Source organism: Tiliqua scincoides, chromosome 4 (assembly GCF_035046505.1).
Source record: "Tiliqua scincoides isolate rTilSci1 chromosome 4, rTilSci1.hap2, whole genome shotgun sequence".
In the NCBI taxonomy this organism is placed as follows: Eukaryota; Metazoa; Chordata; class Lepidosauria; order Squamata; family Scincidae; genus Tiliqua; species Tiliqua scincoides.
This window is the reverse complement of record NC_089824.1, coordinates 185186253-185203898: the sequence shown is the minus strand read 5'-3', so window position 1 is coordinate 185203898 and position 17646 is coordinate 185186253. Positions and strand designations below refer to the sequence as shown.

The 17646-nt window shown below is 39.5% G+C and overlaps 1 protein-coding gene across 3 annotated transcripts in view; it reads right to left on the bottom strand.

The window, feature by feature from the left end:
• HIPK1 (homeodomain interacting protein kinase 1) overlaps positions 1–17646 on the bottom strand; it is a 42050-nt gene that overhangs the window by 10288 nt on the left and 14116 nt on the right. For 2 of the 3 annotated variants that reach the window (XM_066626633.1, XM_066626631.1), the window contains exons 4-14: positions 16274–16393; positions 14984–15070; positions 13990–14174; positions 13148–13310; positions 12422–12644; positions 10534–10655; positions 9151–9285; positions 5185–5327; positions 4542–4721; positions 3274–3489; positions 1830–2062 (exon numbers count right to left, since the gene is read on the bottom strand). In XM_066626633.1, coding sequence (XP_066482730.1) covers positions 1830–2062; positions 3274–3489; positions 4542–4721; positions 5185–5327; positions 9151–9285; positions 10534–10655; positions 12422–12644; positions 13148–13310; positions 13990–14174; positions 14984–15070; positions 16274–16393 — 1807 coding nt within the window. The remainder of the gene's footprint in view (positions 1–1829; positions 2063–3273; positions 3490–4541; positions 4722–5184; positions 5328–9150; positions 9286–10533; positions 10656–12421; positions 12645–13147; positions 13311–13989; positions 14175–14983; positions 15071–16273; positions 16394–17646) is intronic. The other variant, XM_066626632.1, reaches the window with a different exon arrangement.

The following is a 17646-nucleotide window of genomic DNA, read 5'->3' as shown; positions in this document are numbered from 1 at the left end:
ATTGTAGAAAACCTGCAACGTAACATCTAAGGGAAGCAACTGAAAATGTGTGTGGTGGAAGGACACCAACAGGACACATGTTGGTGGATGTCTGCAGATCCCTTAGCATAACCATGTCAGCTGCGTATAAATGACAATGGGAAACATTTTGAGCAACTGGATGGACAAGCCCAACCCTGAGCTGCCCATTGCGGTAAAGCAACTGTGGCGCCAAAATGGCTACTGCGGCATCCTGCATGTAACAGGGCATCCGCCAGCGGCTCCTCAGGGGAAGGGATTTTTGTCCCCTTCCCCCAGATAAGGGACATAGCCTCACAATGGGGTTACTCAATTCTGTGGCAACTCAACAGACTCCGTGTTCGGCCAGTGGCCTGACAGAGCTTTGGATGTGGGGCAGTGGAGATTCTCCGGTCCCGCCTCCCTCCTACCCTGCTCCCCCCCCCCGGCATGCCTCCTTCTCGCACTCTCCCTGCTTCCCCACGCTCTGGAATGCCTCCTCCCCATCTCCTCCCACATCTCTACAGTTTGGGCAGCTGTGGAGCAGCAGAGCAGCGCTGGCCAGTGCTGTGGGCAGCAGACATGCCTTACAGCATGTTTGCAACACTCAGTGCTGTCAGAGGACCAGCGGTAAGAGCTCAGGATTGGGCTCTAATTTGTTAAGAGTCAAACTTATGTTTGAGTCCAGAGTTAAGAGTCAAACTTATGACAGCAATTATAACAAATGTACATTATGGTTCTATAAAATTTCCATACTCTACTAAGGGCCTAAGCAGCCCTTAGGCCAAAAAATACACCCTTAAGACTTATTAAATGACAGTGCTTAAGAACATCATTTTTTCAAAGTCCCATGGCATCAGCATATATAACTGTTTTAAATCTACTGTTATCTAGAGCTAAAACAAGTGCAGTGCAGCAAAGGAATTATGAGTGGTGGCCTGGTACTTCCGATTACAAAATTTTATCGTGCAATACTGACTTGGGGGAGGGGGAGGATCAGGAGAATTGCTCTGTAACTATGTATAAGAAAATAGCTTCAGGAAGAGAAAAAGAAAAAGGCATGCTAATGAGAGGTCTGTTCATATATATATTACAATAAAGATCTAGAACAAACAGAAAGAAGTAGCTCCATATAAGACACCCTTGGCTTCTGTTGTTTTTCACCCAGATTTTACCATTAAATGTGTTAGTAATTTCTGTGTTTGGGAAAGCCAAATTGACCAGACACTATGACTATGAAATACACATGGGAGACAAACAGTTGACATATAACATGCCATATATGTCTAATGTCACAAAAGGAATAAAATGAAACAGCAGTTGCCTACTTAATTCCCATGTTTGCAAATAAAGATCTTAATGTTAATCATATTAACAGACTGAACTGCAACTAGAAATTTTGCTAGCATCAAGCTAATTTTGAATTGCCACCCTTTTAAGATGAGACCAGCCCCTACCCTTTCAGGACTTCGACAAGAAGTAGACTGTAGTTTCATTCTGACTTTTCTGGTATGCCATAACGCTTGTGTTTTATTTTTCTTTTGGTCCCTATCTGTTGTGTTTTGTTTGTTTGTTTAAATTATTGGTTATTACATTTTTAACTTGTTTTAAATACTGTTTAAATATCATTCAGTTTACAAGTGATGGGTCTGTTTAAAGAGCATGTGTTTGTAAGTTTATTATGACTGGGAAGACCCATCATTTAAAAACCCTGAAACTGACAAAACCCTGAAACTGACATTGCTGAAACAGGAGATACAGTGACACTTTTAAGTAAAAACAAGCTTCAGTAATAAACTGTGACTGCTGACATTGGTGAATATCAATCTTACCTGACGCCTGGGTGGCTACAATACAGTCGTTGAGCTGTGTTTTCAGAGGCACAATAATGGTACGGGAGCGAGAGCTTTCACCTGCCCCTCTGCTAGGTTCCAATACGCCCCCAGAGCTCCTGAGCGTGGAAAGTGCATCTGATGCATAAGGGCTGTTCAGTGAGGAATCTGAATCAGGAGAGTCATTCACTGTAACATAGCTGATGACATTGGATCTCTGCTTCATGTTCAAGCTGAGAAAGAAATATTCATCCATTTTATTTCACAACATTTAAGCAAGTGCTTCTCCAGAACATTCAAACAAAATGAGTCAGATAAAAGGGAAACATGCTATTTCCTTAGGGTTAACAAAATGTAAGCTGCACTCAACTCTGATCACTGCATTAGTTATTTTATTATGAGTATATTCCATTCCAGGAAGTTCCAAGTTCCATGGAATCTCTTCCTTTGATTCCCAACAATCCTATCAGGTTGGTTAGTGCAAATAAATGAGACTGACCAAAAACAAGCACCATGGCTCAGCAGAGATCCAACCTTTGAATATCAACACCATATCCACTGCACAACACTGGTTCTCAGTATTTTCTAAAATATAGGTGTCAACTACCCGTTGAGAAGGAGAACCATGGGATTCATACACCTAACCCCACAGGCACCAACCCCACAAAACGTCTCAAACATAACACCATTCAGGTAACTGAAGCTTCAACAACTGTTATATCAAATAACACATATACACTAATCACAATGCTACTATAGCTTTTTTCCTAATTTAAAATATCAAGAAAGCTTTACATGTGTTTTGTTTTTTTTAAACCTTGTATGGTTCTTATGCCATAATAACAATATCCTTAATACTAATAAAAAGTCTTAGGTAGAAATTTAAACTAAGAGCTATGTTAAAAATTGTTTCTAATACTCTCTGGACCATCCCAGCTCAAAATGCAGTGAGAAAAATAAAACAGCTTATTAAACTATTTTTGTTATTCACTCACTGGATTCCTGTTTTCTCTTAAGGTAGCGGTTTCTGGTGAGTAAGACAGGATTACAGTCTACTGATCACAATGGGCTTATTTCTGAGTAAAATAACAGTGTTTTCAAACTCCTCTGAACATGGGTAATAAGCCCATGAGGCAAGGTCTACAACTTCTACGAATGGCAGACAGAAGTTGTGGACTGGCCTACAGCCAACACTTCTAGCATGAGGCCCAGAACTTCTGCCCAATCAAAGCAGTAAAAAAGAATATTTTTAAACTCTTTCAATTTTATTGTTAATTTCAAAAATTGCAAAAAAAAAATCCACCATTCCCCCAAACAAATTAATTATTCCAGGATCCATCCCATCATTTAGAATAGCAAACTCAACAATTTTAAATGCTATTCCCATCTCTTCCTTTCTCACTGGAATTTGCTTTTGAAAAAATGCATGTAAGTGAACCTCTACCTTCCGGGCTTGTATTTGTTGTCCTCCTCTTCATCTGTGTCACTGCGAATGGTGATTACACTGACTGGGGGACTGGGAGTGTCTGGGATGATGATAGGCTGGTGCTGTTCCTGACCTGGAAGGTGGGCATTGGAGGAGGAAGATGTGGAACGCAATGGGCTGCTCCCAATTAGAGAGTAGACTTGAGATGGAACAGCCTCCAATGTAGAAGCAGGCCTATGGGAAGATACAGTTTTAAGTTAACCCAAACAAACCTATCTACAGAGACATCACAGAGCTTATGTTCTGAAGGGACCTGAACTTACTCTACTCTTCAAAAGGATAATATACAAACCAAGATAAAAGAATATCAAAAGCTGCATGAGATCTATACCAAGTACATCAACTACATGGTTTTTTATACAGACAACCTATATACTAGAAGAGCACCTGCAGGTATTAAATAAAGACTCCTGTGCGAGGAAGTTTACACACTGACAACACTGACTGGGCCCAGGGCTACCCAAGGATTGTCTGGTTTTAATAGATTTATTATAATTCCAGGCCATGTCTGAAAGTGATATTTATTGGGGGGGGGAATCTATAAACTTCCTTTTTGTTTAAAAACACCCAAGGTACACCATAACAAAACTACATAAAATGATCACTGAACAGGACAGATCAGCAGGTGTAGACCAAAGTTAGCCAGTCAACAGATTTAACAAAAGGAAAGAAAAAAAAAGGGCTAGTGGGAAAGGGTCAATTTAACTATCTCTTAATGGAGGGAGCCGGGCAGGCTTCCCAGGGAAGGTGTTCGGTAACACAGGCCTACAAAATTGAGGGTCAGAAACTTTTTTCCCAAACTTTACTGTGGTTTGATATGAATTTGGGGTACCAATTCCAAAAATGGAATCCGTTTTGCCCCATCACATCTAGTTTTGGAGATACAGTATAGCCTCATTAGTGAATGGTTCAAGCAGCTTCCTCATGAGGAAGCCATGGTGTAGGCTGCCTCATGAGGAAGCTGCTTGAGCCATTCACTAAAGAGACTATGCTATATTTCCAAAATTAGACGTGATAGGGCAAAACGGGTGCCCATTTTTGGAATCTGCACCCTAAATATACCCAGGAATTGGTGTAACGTTTAAGGAAGCAAAATGCGAGTTAGGCTGTGTAATGCTTCATAATGTGGGTGTGCATTTTATGTAAATCTGGATCTGTTTGATCAGCACTGACTATCTGCTTTGTACTACAAATGTATCTCAGTGACAGCTGGAATGAGTTCTTACTTTGTGGCACTATGGGTGGGTTGTTTTTTCTTGGCTGGCACCGCATTACTTTGCTGCTGCCTCACGACATGAGCCACTCCAACATTCAAAGGCTGAGTTGTAGCCAGAGTCACATGGTTGGTCAACAAAGATGGCTGCTGCATGATCGTGCTATACTGGTTTCCATGTGAGTGGGCATTTCTAAAGGAAACAGAAACACAATGTGGAAATGCCAACTGCATTTTAGACAATACATGAACTTATTTAGACAGCAAGCATGAACTAATTTACTTCAAAGAAGGAGGTTTAACGTTTTTTATAATCTGTTTTAAATAGTTCACTGCACTGTGTGAAAATATATTTTCTGTGATAAGATGTCAGTTCCACCATTCCAGTCCACTAACCTATCTGAATACCAGCCTGGCATCACTGTCGTACAGAAGCCCAAATACTTGTAACTTTCCAAAACATATCTTAATCAACCTCATGGTTGATGTCATGAGACAGATGTTTATGGAAAGTCAATATATAGGTCTTCTGTTCCCAACTACCTTAATCTCACAGAACCTTAAACCCCAAGAGCAAACTATCTGAAAAGAATGCTTTCATCTGACCCTGCTTTATTTTATACACTAATTGGGTTCCTCCTTTTGAAAAGATTTACCTCCAGTCAGTTAACTGCTGGTTGCTTCCAAATGTTTCTGGAATCACAGCTGTAGGTTGAACAGAATTGTGCAGTGCAACCCCTGGAAGTTGTTGCCAAGTAGAAGGCAACAGGATCTGCTGGGTCCCTCCAGGCCAGGCCTGCTACAAAACAGCAAACAGAAAAAAATAAAAGGTTAGTCGGATTGGCTTTTTAAACATTGGGGAAGAAAAAATTGTTTAAAGTAAAAGAAATGAGTAGACTGTAAACTTGCAGAGATAAAGGCACATGATTGCACTTCCACAAATAATTTTACAATGGAAAGTGAACAAGAAATACAGAAGAAAAAGCACCCCTGCCACTCTGGGCAGCTCTTACATCATAGGGGTTGCCAATGAAGTTTATATTTTACTGCAGAAAAAGTAACAGAAAATCAGCAGCTGAAAAATTAGAAAAGTCTTTTTTCCAAAGCACAATTTGGGCTGATTTTAAAAACAGTGGTTCTCAAATTTTGGGTCTCCTTGTAGGATGCAGGATCTCAACATTCAGGAAATGATCTGATCCTTAGGCCAATGAAACATTAGTCCTCCCCACCAGCCAAGACCTGGCTATGTGAATGTCCCCTAAGGACCTCAATGATCCCCCTTTATCGGGGGGGGGGTAATTGGCACTGTCTGTTTCACCAATTCCCTGCCTTCCCAAACTGATTTGGGAAGGAAAGCTACTTCAGAGTTGGAGGAGTCTGGTAGATGTCATTTAGATATCTCATTTAATTCCCATGTTTGGTTAACACTAGGGGTTCAAGTAATATTTACACAAAAGCATTTTTTCACATGAAATCAGCTGTTTTAAAGAAATCAAGTTTTCTCCCAACACATCTCACCCTCCTGCTCAGTGATAAATTTAATACACTGTTCCACAGACCCTTCCCACAGCAGCAGGCTGCATGTACAACTTTACTCAAGGACTTCTGCGTGCTCACTTGTGGAACAGATATCTATGTAGGGAGGGAGAGGAGAAGGAGGTAGTATTTATCCGTTGGGTGGGAGGGACAGAGAAGGTTCCAGAAATGCTGCTTTAAGGACCATATACAGTTAACAAAGCATCCTGAGTATTCCAAGAAGTGAAAGCTGTTTATGCCTATATTATCAGTTCACAGGGGCAGAAGAAATGATACTGTTTTAAGAAGAAGAATTTCATTCCTACTTGGGCAGATGCCTTTAAGGAAACAGGTAGCTCAATACCACAAAGATTTAGAAATATCCAAGTCTCTTGAATTCAGTGGACTTTGGTGCATTCAAGATCATATAAGATTGGATTATTGGGGTTGTGAAAGAGCTAATTCCAGTATTTCAATTCCAGGAGTCTACAATATTTCCAAATAAAATATTAAAAAACAAATTTCCAATAATCATAGGTCTACACGTTTTGACTGGGCTGGTAGCCAAACATTCTTTTTAGGAGTCACTAAGGCTCAACTATCTTGTTTATGGACCCATAGAAGCAAAGTACATTCATTCCTTTTGTATGCCCAGAGGTGTGCATTTTAAAATGGGGGAGGGGGATGGGGGGATGTTTGTAGCAGCTGCCACCTTCATGACACTAGTACTCCAAATCCAGTATTAAAAGCAGCATGCAGCATTTTGAAAGGCTGCTCTCTGCCTCTCAGTGCATCAGTAGCAGACCTGTTACTCCTGTGGTGGAGTATACTTACTAGTGACCATCTCTGTGGTTCCCTGCCACAAATTCAACAGTTTCCATTTGGTTAAGTGCTAAAATTTATATGTAAAGTGATCCAAAGTCAGAGAAAGTTTTGTTCTCTTTAAAGAGAATTTTTTTCTTCCCATAAAATACAATTCTGCAGCAAAATATTTCTAGAGTATCAACAAATATGGTCATGTTCCACACAGTTCAAACTGCAAAACTATGAACACATGCTGTACTAAATGACATATTTCTGCAAGTAACAGATCCACTTATTACAAAACACTGGTTCCAAACAAGAAGCCTTCAAGCAGAGAATTGCTAACCCCTCTGCCAACACAAGCGGAATAATTAAAAAAAGAGAATTATGTTAAGAGTCACACCATGCCTCTTTCCAAAAGCCAACACCTGCACAAGACAAAGCAGAGAGTTTAATACAGTGCAAGATCTAATGTCCCAACGGGAGGCAGAAATCAGGCCTTCCAAGCGACGAACTGTTTTGACAGAAGAGGGACAAAAATATGCAAAGCTTAGCAAATGGCTAATGCAAACTGAGATGAAGCGGCAAAAGGGAAAGTGTTGAAAGCACTAAAGGTGAGCACTTCAGGCAAAAGGCTATTAGAAGCCAAATTCAGAGAGAAAAGTAAAGTCCAGGTGAATTTAGGCAGGAGTATGTATATTCTGTTACCGCACCACATGAGCACAGAAATTAGTACTGGGTGCAAAATTCAGCATTCCAAGAATCTCGGCTTTTGGATTAATCATTTTAAGAGAAAATTTCTAACCCTTAGGGCAGCAAAGATGCTTTAACGGATGCAGGCAATGCCTGGTGAAGTCTCAGGGGATCAGAGCAGAAAAAGATTTCAAGTAGTCAGTACCTTGCAGAGCTCCTTTCCCCATGCCACAAATAGAAACAAAATAACGCAAAGTGCTTAATTTGCACCATTTATACAACTCACAGAATGCCACTTTTCCCTGGCAACTCTAAGTGCAAAGCGCTAGAGTATCTTAGCATTAAGTCTAAAGAGGGATTGATAAAGCTGCTTGCTGGCTGAGATACCAAAGCAGCCCTCCAACAGCAGCTAATCACAGAGCAGCCTTTTAGAATCTGCCACATGCAAGCTATATGTTCCAGCAACTGAGTTTCAAACCTGAATCAAATGACAGAAGGCAGATCTATGAGATTTTCAGTGGCCTCTTAGCACATGAAGCTATAACCCTCAAAAACCTATCTTGCCTCCCTACTTGCACAAAGACATGAGGAGCAGTTACTTGTCTTGGTCAGACCCGTCTTCTGATACAGCCAACAAAGACCCAGAATGTAGCTCTATTAGAAGAGAAAGATGCTCATGAATTATAACTTCAAAGCCACAAAAGACAATGATATATGTCACAAATGAAGTGAGCTTTGCAAGACACATGAGGACACTGGGGTTTAAAGTGCACTGCAATGTTGCCATAAACTTCACCAATCTGATTCTGGGGTTTCCGATTGACTGTTGTGGCACCAACAGTATAAACTCCAACATAGGTACCAGACAAATCCAAAAAAGCAGCAGATTTTTGAAGCTGCTGCCTATGATATCCCCATGGAGCTTAAGAACAAGCTGTCCTGAGAAACAGTTTAGGAGTTAAGAGCTCACCTTTAATCTCAACCAAGAAATGCAAAAGGAAGTAAAAGCATTCATGAAAAGCAACACCTCTGAGGATGATGCACACTGCCAATGATTGGTCAGGGGTAATGAAAAGCCAGGGAGAATTAGGGTCATCAATGTTCAATGGAGGTTAAAGAAATCTAGATTTGTTAAAGCCTTAAATTAACAAGTATTTGATGATATTAGAGTTTTTCAGTGCCTGAAACATTTCTACATGCGAGGAAAATTTTTGAAAGCAGCTAAACATGTCAAATTCTGGCTACCTAGGTACCTGTGGCAGAGTCAACCTAAAGGCCATCCCCTTTGTTTTCAAATCGATACAACATAAAAAAGACAGGAGAATAAAGCAAAAGAAGAAATACAATCACCACTCTTCTCAGACTAGGAGTAGAGCTTTATCAGCATACTAGGCTAGTAAAGAACAACAGTCAATGAATCTGAATTCTTTACAGAGCAACACTAAACATCAGAGTCAGACAGTGCTTCAGCAATGTTGGGGAGGAAAAACAACGAGACATTAAGATGTAGCAAGAACACAGCCACAAGATGGCACATGCTTCCATGCCCTCTGCAAGTCTAAGTTAAAACAAAAACTCCGTTAGTGAACACAATCAAGGGAGGCAATTACCAGTACTGCAGCCGTCTGTTCTACTAGCGCCGGCCGGCCGGCTGCGCAGTTCAGAGTAAAGGGCACCGCATACTGCGGCGTGATGGTGGCTACTTGAGGATGAAGAGTTGCTACCATTAGTGGTGTACAGCTTCCCTGAAATGTAGATTAGGCAGTGAGTGAAACAAATGTACGGAGGTAACAGGGCCAGAAAGGTTTTCTCCCCAAAGATATTAGTGGCTTTTGAGTGGCTTGCAGAATTCATAGGTATGCACTGAAATCAATATGCTCTTCTACCATCTTAATTCAGTACTTCTTGTAAGCAGCGATATTAAGTACAACCTGTACATCAACAAACTCTTGTGTTTAGTGCACTTGAGACAAACCTTAATCATGAGAGGTATCTAAACTAATGCTTGGAAGGCCTGGAAACATTAAGAGCCCCTAAAATGGCTTAATGGAAGTATCCAATTGCTAAACAAGAGCTTGAGTATTTTAACATAAAAACAGCTATAATCACCTTCCCACCAACTTAAGATTTCAATGCTCTTCCTTTTTGTTTTTAAAGAGGGTGATTCAATAATCCATGTAACTGCATTAAAAGTGTTCACTACCAAAGTGACTTAAAATGTTGTGCTTGCTAATAGAAAGGAACCATCTGCTTCCAAATGCCTTCCACAATACAAATGTAAAAGGGACAAGTTGTAGCACATCTTTAAATATCATCATGCTTGATCTGAACAGCGTTTGCAATGATGTAACCCAAGTCCTATGGCTGTGAAATTATACTACCAAGTAATTCATGTAGCAGTTAGAATTTCAGGCTTTTCTGTTCTGGAACAAACATTTCCATAATCAAATGAGTACTTTGCACACCATAAAATTATTTTGGGAATTAGAAATCCCTTTATTTTTTACAAAAGAATATAAAATGGGTTTAGAATATAAAAACAATAAAGATGAATAGTGAAACCTGAATGTTTTATATAATCCTTTTTGTCACTTCAGTTTCACAAGTGTATACCTTCTATTTGCCTGAATTACACATGCTTATCAGTTACTGACATCTGCTACATTTAATTGTAATATATATGAACCAACTGATTTTCTTACAGAGTCAGCTGTATTCTGCTAGAGGTACAATTGTAGCTCTGTACCAATACAACACCAAGTACAATGAAAACCAATGAAGATTTAGGCAATACTGAGTCCATTTCAACAGCCAAACCCTTAAAGCAGTGAGGCGATTTACTAAAGATGTAGGCTACTGTTCATGTTTTGCTTCTCTTGTTCAGAGTTATCAGGCTGGACTCTACCAGGAATTTCTGATTCCCAACTGGAATTTGGATCATACCATCAACAATCAGCCAAAGTTTCTATGACACTTGTAGCCTCCACTTTTACCTGTGTGAGAACTCCTGACTGGATCTGCAAAGGCTGAGCTGCTGGTGCCTGTGGCACAATCGGAACAGCGTTGTCCATCCTCACAGGGAACCCAGAATGCTTTGTGGTTGCCTGAAGACCAGCTGTTTGGGATAAAGAACAGGTCATGGCAAATCCTGCTGTCTAATTATTCAAACATTTATCCTGATAACCAAAGCAATGAAGCATCAGGAAAAAAAGCAATAAGGTTGCAATTACTGACCCTGACATTGGATAATTCAGACTCCAAAGCCATAGCAATTAGCCAGCTCACACCAATAAAGCAAAATGGGCTAACTTCTGGGTCAAAACCAAAACCGCAAAAACAGTGGGTTGTATTCCAACTTCATGACAAACTTCTTCATAGTGACTTGCTAAATTTAGGATACAGCCCAATATTTTTTATAGGGGCAACTCCACAGAAAATACATATCTGAAAGCATGCACTACTATGGTAGTGCCAAGAATTACTTATGGTCCTAGCATAACATTACACCAATACAGCATTTGAGACTGAAACTTAAGAATTGCCTGTATAATCAAATACAATGGGCTTTTTTCCCAGTTATGTGAGCTGTTTCGCCCCAGGCTTCAGACCCAAGTGGCCATCCACTTGTTGATAATAAATTACTTTTAGGCAAACCACTCTTATCACTGTCAAAATTTACATCAGCGCTTTCCTTATTACTGCAAATGTTCTCTGAAGCAAGCAATAATGCAAAACACACAAATGATAAGATATCTATGTGTATAAAGGGTTTGATTTCAGCTTTCTCTGGGATATATGATGAAATGGAGTACCAAAATGTGTAACAGACTTTAATATGTGAGAGTGGGCAGCAAAATACCATCATTATTGTGCAGCTGCAAATATCAGATACTCAAACTGGCTTCATCAGCAGCTGTTTCATCATTTCTTTCTTTCCCCTTGCAAGGTATTCTGTAAGCTTCTCTTGACTAGGTAGGTTGCATAACCTTTCCGCTATAAGTCTACTGTGTCCTTCCCCATTTCACAGTGGCCACAGAACCAACTGCCCTGGAGGAGGAAAAAACTCTGCTTCTTCTCATCTTCAAAGGGCAACTGGTACATCTATGACCAATTAGGGGAGGGAGATCCAAGGCAACAGTCCGTCACCTTCTTCTGTTTCAAATGACTTATTGTTTGATATTATATAAAAAACACAGGGAGCTAGTATGACAAGGCACAAATGATTTAAAGAAAAAATTGTGAATGGGACCCACAGGTCATCATCTGCCTACTTCAATAGAGGTAACAGTACACCAAAGAGGGATTTCAATACCCAAATGAACAGTAAGCCACTAGACTTCTTCACACTGACAATCATTGCAGAGTGCAAGGTGTATGGATTCCCCATCACACAATTATTTGGGAAAATAAACCCAAGTCTGTCCCTGGAAGAACACAATCGTCTTCGTATATTAATTATTATATTATTATTATTATTAACAGTATTTATATACCACTTTTCAACAAAAAGTTCACAAAGCAGTTTACAGAGAAAAATCAAATAACTAATGGCTAATAACTAATAACTAATGGCATATGTGGACATTCCTACGCAGATCCTAAAATGAGCATACCCAAGTCAGTTGCTCAATTGTATATTCGCATGTGTTATCTTTTTTCTTTTACCTCTCCTGTTTATTTCAAGTTCTATAGAATAATTTTAAAATTTTAATTTGCACATAGGGTGCCATGCTACGTTTTAATGTTTTTTGAAAATTATGTAAATGTCACATGATATCCTAGTTATAAAATCATCATAAAACCCCACCACTGTATTTCCTCAGTGTATCAACAACAACAACAACAAAATTATCTCTCACACACGCACACACATTCTCTTACTTTGAAAGGCAGGAGGACACACAATGAAGGTTTGCTGGAATGGGTCTGTTTGGGTGCAGATCTGTGTGGTTCCAGGCTGCAAAGAAACACTCTGTTGTGCCACACCAGCAACAGGTGCTGCAGATGATGGGTACAGAGCAGACTGATAATTCAGTAGTGAAACATCAGAGTTTGCCAGAGATAGAGTAGCAGCAGCTGTAGAATTGGAAGCCAAAACACTAGCCTGGAAAACCAAGAACATGTAGCATTAGAATTGGCATTTGTTGTGCTCAACAAGCTTTCTATTAAATATCTCTCTCTGAAGCATTTTAAAAAGCAACAAATCCATTAACAACTCACTATAAAGGTTTCAGGCTTGCCAACTGTGAAAGAACTACTTTAACCAGACTTTCAGTACAAGGACACGTTTTAACTATATGCTAGCATGTCCTCAAAAGCAGATTAGCTTAAACACACAGTTAACTGCTCCCAGCAGATGGACAAAGGTCATAAAGGGAGAGCTGCTCTCCAAGAAGCCGTAGGCCATGAAGAGCTTGAACGTATAACACAAGCACCTCACATTGGACCCAGGACTCATCTGCTACCAGTGCAGTCGCCTATGAAATATTGTACTGGTTTCAGTTTAAATCCACTACTGCTACCGAAAACAAAACCTAGTTACTAAGGCCATATCACTCCAACTTCTCTTTGGTTTCCATTTATTCAAAGAAAGAATACAGAAGATACCTGATGGTGTACAGTACTGAGTTGGTTGTTGAAACTCATGGTGAGGTTTGTGCTTGTATTTGGAGCAACATGTGTTGTAAATGGGCTTTTGATCTGATTCACTGTGTCATACATATTAACTCTTCGCTTGCAAATCTCCATATTCTGAAAGCAGGATTTCACACTAAAATAGAGTAAGCATTAAAGAAACATAAGGTAAACAAACATGCCAGTTTGTTCTATGAGATGGTAAGCAAAGCTACTAGTCTGCCTGTGAAATAGTAACTATCACACAACTTAAACTGCATATGCTATGGAGCTGTTCTCAACTCCAGTGGAAGGGCATTCCACTACCAAGAAGGTTAACATGGTGCTCACACAACCATATGCACCATCACAATCCTTTGATTCAAGCAGCACTGAATGCTAGTTTGTCCTAAATATACTTAGCCCTATTATATGCCTCTAGCAAGCCCCATTCTATTTGACTGACTGCCAAGCATCTATTATCACCTTCTTTTCCTTACTCTCTTATCCTGCTTCCCCCTAAAACTGTGCCATATGTCTAGAATACAAGGTTCTTTGACTATGAAATCCAAGGTGATGATGGAAGGAGGGAATTAAAAGGTTAGCAAGCAACCACCATCACAAGGACTGTTGTTGAACTTATACCAAAACCATAGTTTGGGAACTCTGATGGAATCCAGCTTTTTCTAATTGAATATGAATTGTTACAATATAAAAATTTGTAGGATGTAGAATGATTTTTTTAAAAAATTTGTATTTATTCTGAATTATCAGGATGGAACAAGCTATATTTCACTGAATAAACTCAGTTTCATTCATCTGTGTTGCAAACTCACTGGTTGCTGTGTGGAAAATCCAGTAGATGGTTCATGGTCACAAATGGGTGGTTCAAGGTCTTCAGCGGAGTAATTCTCTTATCTGCATCAATTGTCAACATTTTCTTTAACAAATCAATGTATTCTCTTCGGTCAGCCTTCTCTGCCAACATGTCTGTTCCTTCTAAGTCTGTAGACATATTTACCTTGAGGGGAAAAAAGTGAAAACTAGATCTGTTACTTGTTATTTAAACTATTCATTTCACAGTAACAGAACACATAAAATTGTTTACTTTTAACTACCTCAGCCCCATCTTCTGTTCAGGTATGTCCCTATATAACCTCCAATATATGGTTGTAAAATCAAATCACATAACCTTAGGTATATTCTAGAGCAGGGGTGTCCAAAGTTTTTGGCAGGAGGGCCACATCATCTTTCTGACACTGTGTTGGGGGCCGGGGAAGAAAATAATTAATTTACATTTAAAATTTGAATAAATTTATATAAATGAATATATTAGAGATGGAACTTATGTGAATGAATGACGGTCTTGCAATAACTCAAGGCCTATAAAAGGCCTTGCACAAAGTAAGGCTGGCCTTTCCTTCGCTGCCACTGCTGCATCACAGATGTGAAGCAGCAAGCAGTGGAGGGAGCCCTCGTCCCACAGCTCACATGAGTGGTCAAACAGTCGCCCTCACGCTGAGAGCACTTGCGTCAGGCCAGTGTGGGCTCCAGCAAGTCTCCAGAGGGCCAAAGGCTCATTGGAGACTGGGGGCTCCCTGAGGGCCGTATTGGGAGTCCTCAAGGGCCGCAAGTGGCCCCAGGGCCAGGGTTTGGGCACCCCTGTTCTAGAGAAATCCACTGAATACAATTCCTCATCTATAATGTAGGCCTGGATTGAGACACAACTCTTCTCTTTGTAAAACCATTGCAAAATAATTTTGCACTGAGTCATTAGGCACATACTTCTGAAGACAGCATTATTTCTCCTCAGCAGCTCTCTATACTCACCTGCGCCATGTCATCTAAACAGTTGAAAATGTATTTCCGAGCCTCCTTTGATTTTATTCCCGTCTCCAACTCATGTTCTTCTGGAGTCTATGAAATAAAAATACAAGTTGCAAGCGGCTGAAACAGGGTTTTAGTATTTTAGTGCAATAAAAGTAAAGCAAAATGAACAAACAATCAACTTTTTACATGTGCAATACTATGTGAAGCAAAAATGATAGACTATCATAACCTTGCTACCTAAGCTTCTGAAAATGACTCAAAGCCATATTAATGTTCTCATCTATTATCTCAGAGACAGAATACAAACCAACCTGACAAAACTATCAGGCATTTCACAAAACAGCACTAATGCAAAAGTTTCATCAGATTTCTGAGAAGGTATATGGATTTGGATCAGTAAGAGAACTTCAGACTAAGGGCAGAAGTAACATGCAAATACAAAAGTGGTTTTCAAACTTCCAATATCTATTGGATGTTTCCAAAAAAGGATTAGTTGCAGACTATTATTCTCAAAACACAGCTTTACATCTAAAAGGACAAGTTTGCCCTTCTCCAATTTTGTTGGTAGCACACAAAGAAGATTCTCTCAACTTTCTATGCCCAAGTCTGCAGTAAATTCTTCCAAAGAGTGTTTGTAAAACAGCTAGTCACAAAACCTGGCATTTTTTGAAATCCAATTAAAATTCTATTGCTCCTGAGCACACATTACTTGTATCAGGAAGTTGAAGTAGCTCCAGGGGTTGAGACTGAGTCACTGGATATGCCCAGAGAAGGAGCACAATTCATCTATTACAACTGCAGAGTAGCATGAGCAGGACAGAGTGAGGAAGAAGGCCTGTCCGGCCCCTCTTTGCCATTACCTTCACTTATCATTCCCAAGATGGACTAGAGCTCTGGGCTCATAAGAGATATATAACAGCCAATGTTCAGGTCTCTTTCACTTATAAATAGGTTAAAGGGACAAAAATGGGACACACCCACATTTTTTTTCTTAAAAACTGAAACAAAAATTTATGGTCCTGATTGCTTAGGTGCAGATATGTCCTTCATAAGTAGTTATTTTGCACCAGCTACAGCTTTCACAGTTTCCATTGTTAGGCAATTATTTCTACTTCCATTTTTTAAACTTGAAGAACTAACACCATCAGAATGGTATTTAAGGCCTAGATGTTTATTAAAACTATTCTGGTAAACCTTTTCCTCATGGTTTAGTATGTAATAACTGAGAGATTTTCCATAAGTGAACTATACATATTGCTTTCAGACAACCATTTGAATAAAAGGAGCAACCTTTAGTCTCCACAGTGGGTATCCCAAGTTTGGATCTCTGTTAAAAAACCTGCTTGTTTTCGTTCCTGCACTCAGAAGATACTCTGCTGGAAGGCCTTGAGTCTGTGAAATATAGCGAATCTGCAACAAGAGGGGGGAAAAGATAACTAAGATGAGCTTGGTTGTTAAATGTACTTCAAAATAGATGAAGCTAAAACATATAGGGAAAGGAGGATTATTAAAGTACACACATCAACCAGCAGACAATATTAAAGAACAGATTTTACTGCAGAAGTTAAGTCACTTCCTTTATAAATCGTTTTACCTCGTTATGCAATGACAGTTCCAAATGTATCCGAATTGTATAAATCCTGTCTGTCAAATTCCCACTTCATTAGGGCTACAATCCTATACTAGGAAGTCTCAATAAAGTCAATTGGACTTACTTCTGAATAAATATGGAAAAAATTATCCTATAAGAGTGCGACAAACAAGCAACACACTTTCAATAATATTTTCACAAGCTTTCAAACCTTTCAATCGTTTGTTAGAAGACCTCAAATGTGTATGAAAATGTTTATGGGGTGTCCTCCATACAACAACTAGGTTGATGCTCACTGCTTTCCCATACTGAAAAGAATACTTCATGCATCTGACAATGTATTTAGACATGCTGCTAAGTTCAGCTTTACTCATATTTGCAGTCAGATTCCTGGCAATTACTTAGGCTGAAGTGATTTCTGGACCAGACCAAGACTACAACTTTCAGTGGGTTCTGGTGCTGTATCAATGTCATAAATACCACCATCCATCTCTGAAATGTATGGTAAAGCCTATCATATTCTTGGAAATTCCAAATAAAAGGAGTCACAAATGCTAACCCCTTCCCAAACAGAGAATTTTAACATGCTAGCATTTTTGTCTTTAAAGGTTTGGCTGTCTTGCAACAAGAACAGCCCAAACTGGTATATACTCTAAAATTCTATATGCTACCCACTAGAATGATAACCTCTTTCACAAGCATAACACATCAAAACCAGAGTCTCAAAACTGCCCATGTTTATTTTTGTACAAGGGAACCACCCTTCTCTCTTGCACATTTCCTCTTGAAGGTTAACAGTGCTGAGAGCAAATGAATTCAGTATAAATAAGTGATGCAAAGCATTAACTTCAGGGTCATTTCAAAACACAACATTTTTTTTCAAACAAGGGTGACTACAGTTCAAGAGGGAGAATATGCACAATGTAGCTATTTTGTTGCATGGGCACTTTTAGTAAAACATGACTGGCAACACATTAGCAATACATACACATGATGTAAAAGATGTGCAATCTTCAAGCACAACAGCACATGCAGGCTACACATTTTCTCCACAATAATAAAAAGTATGAAA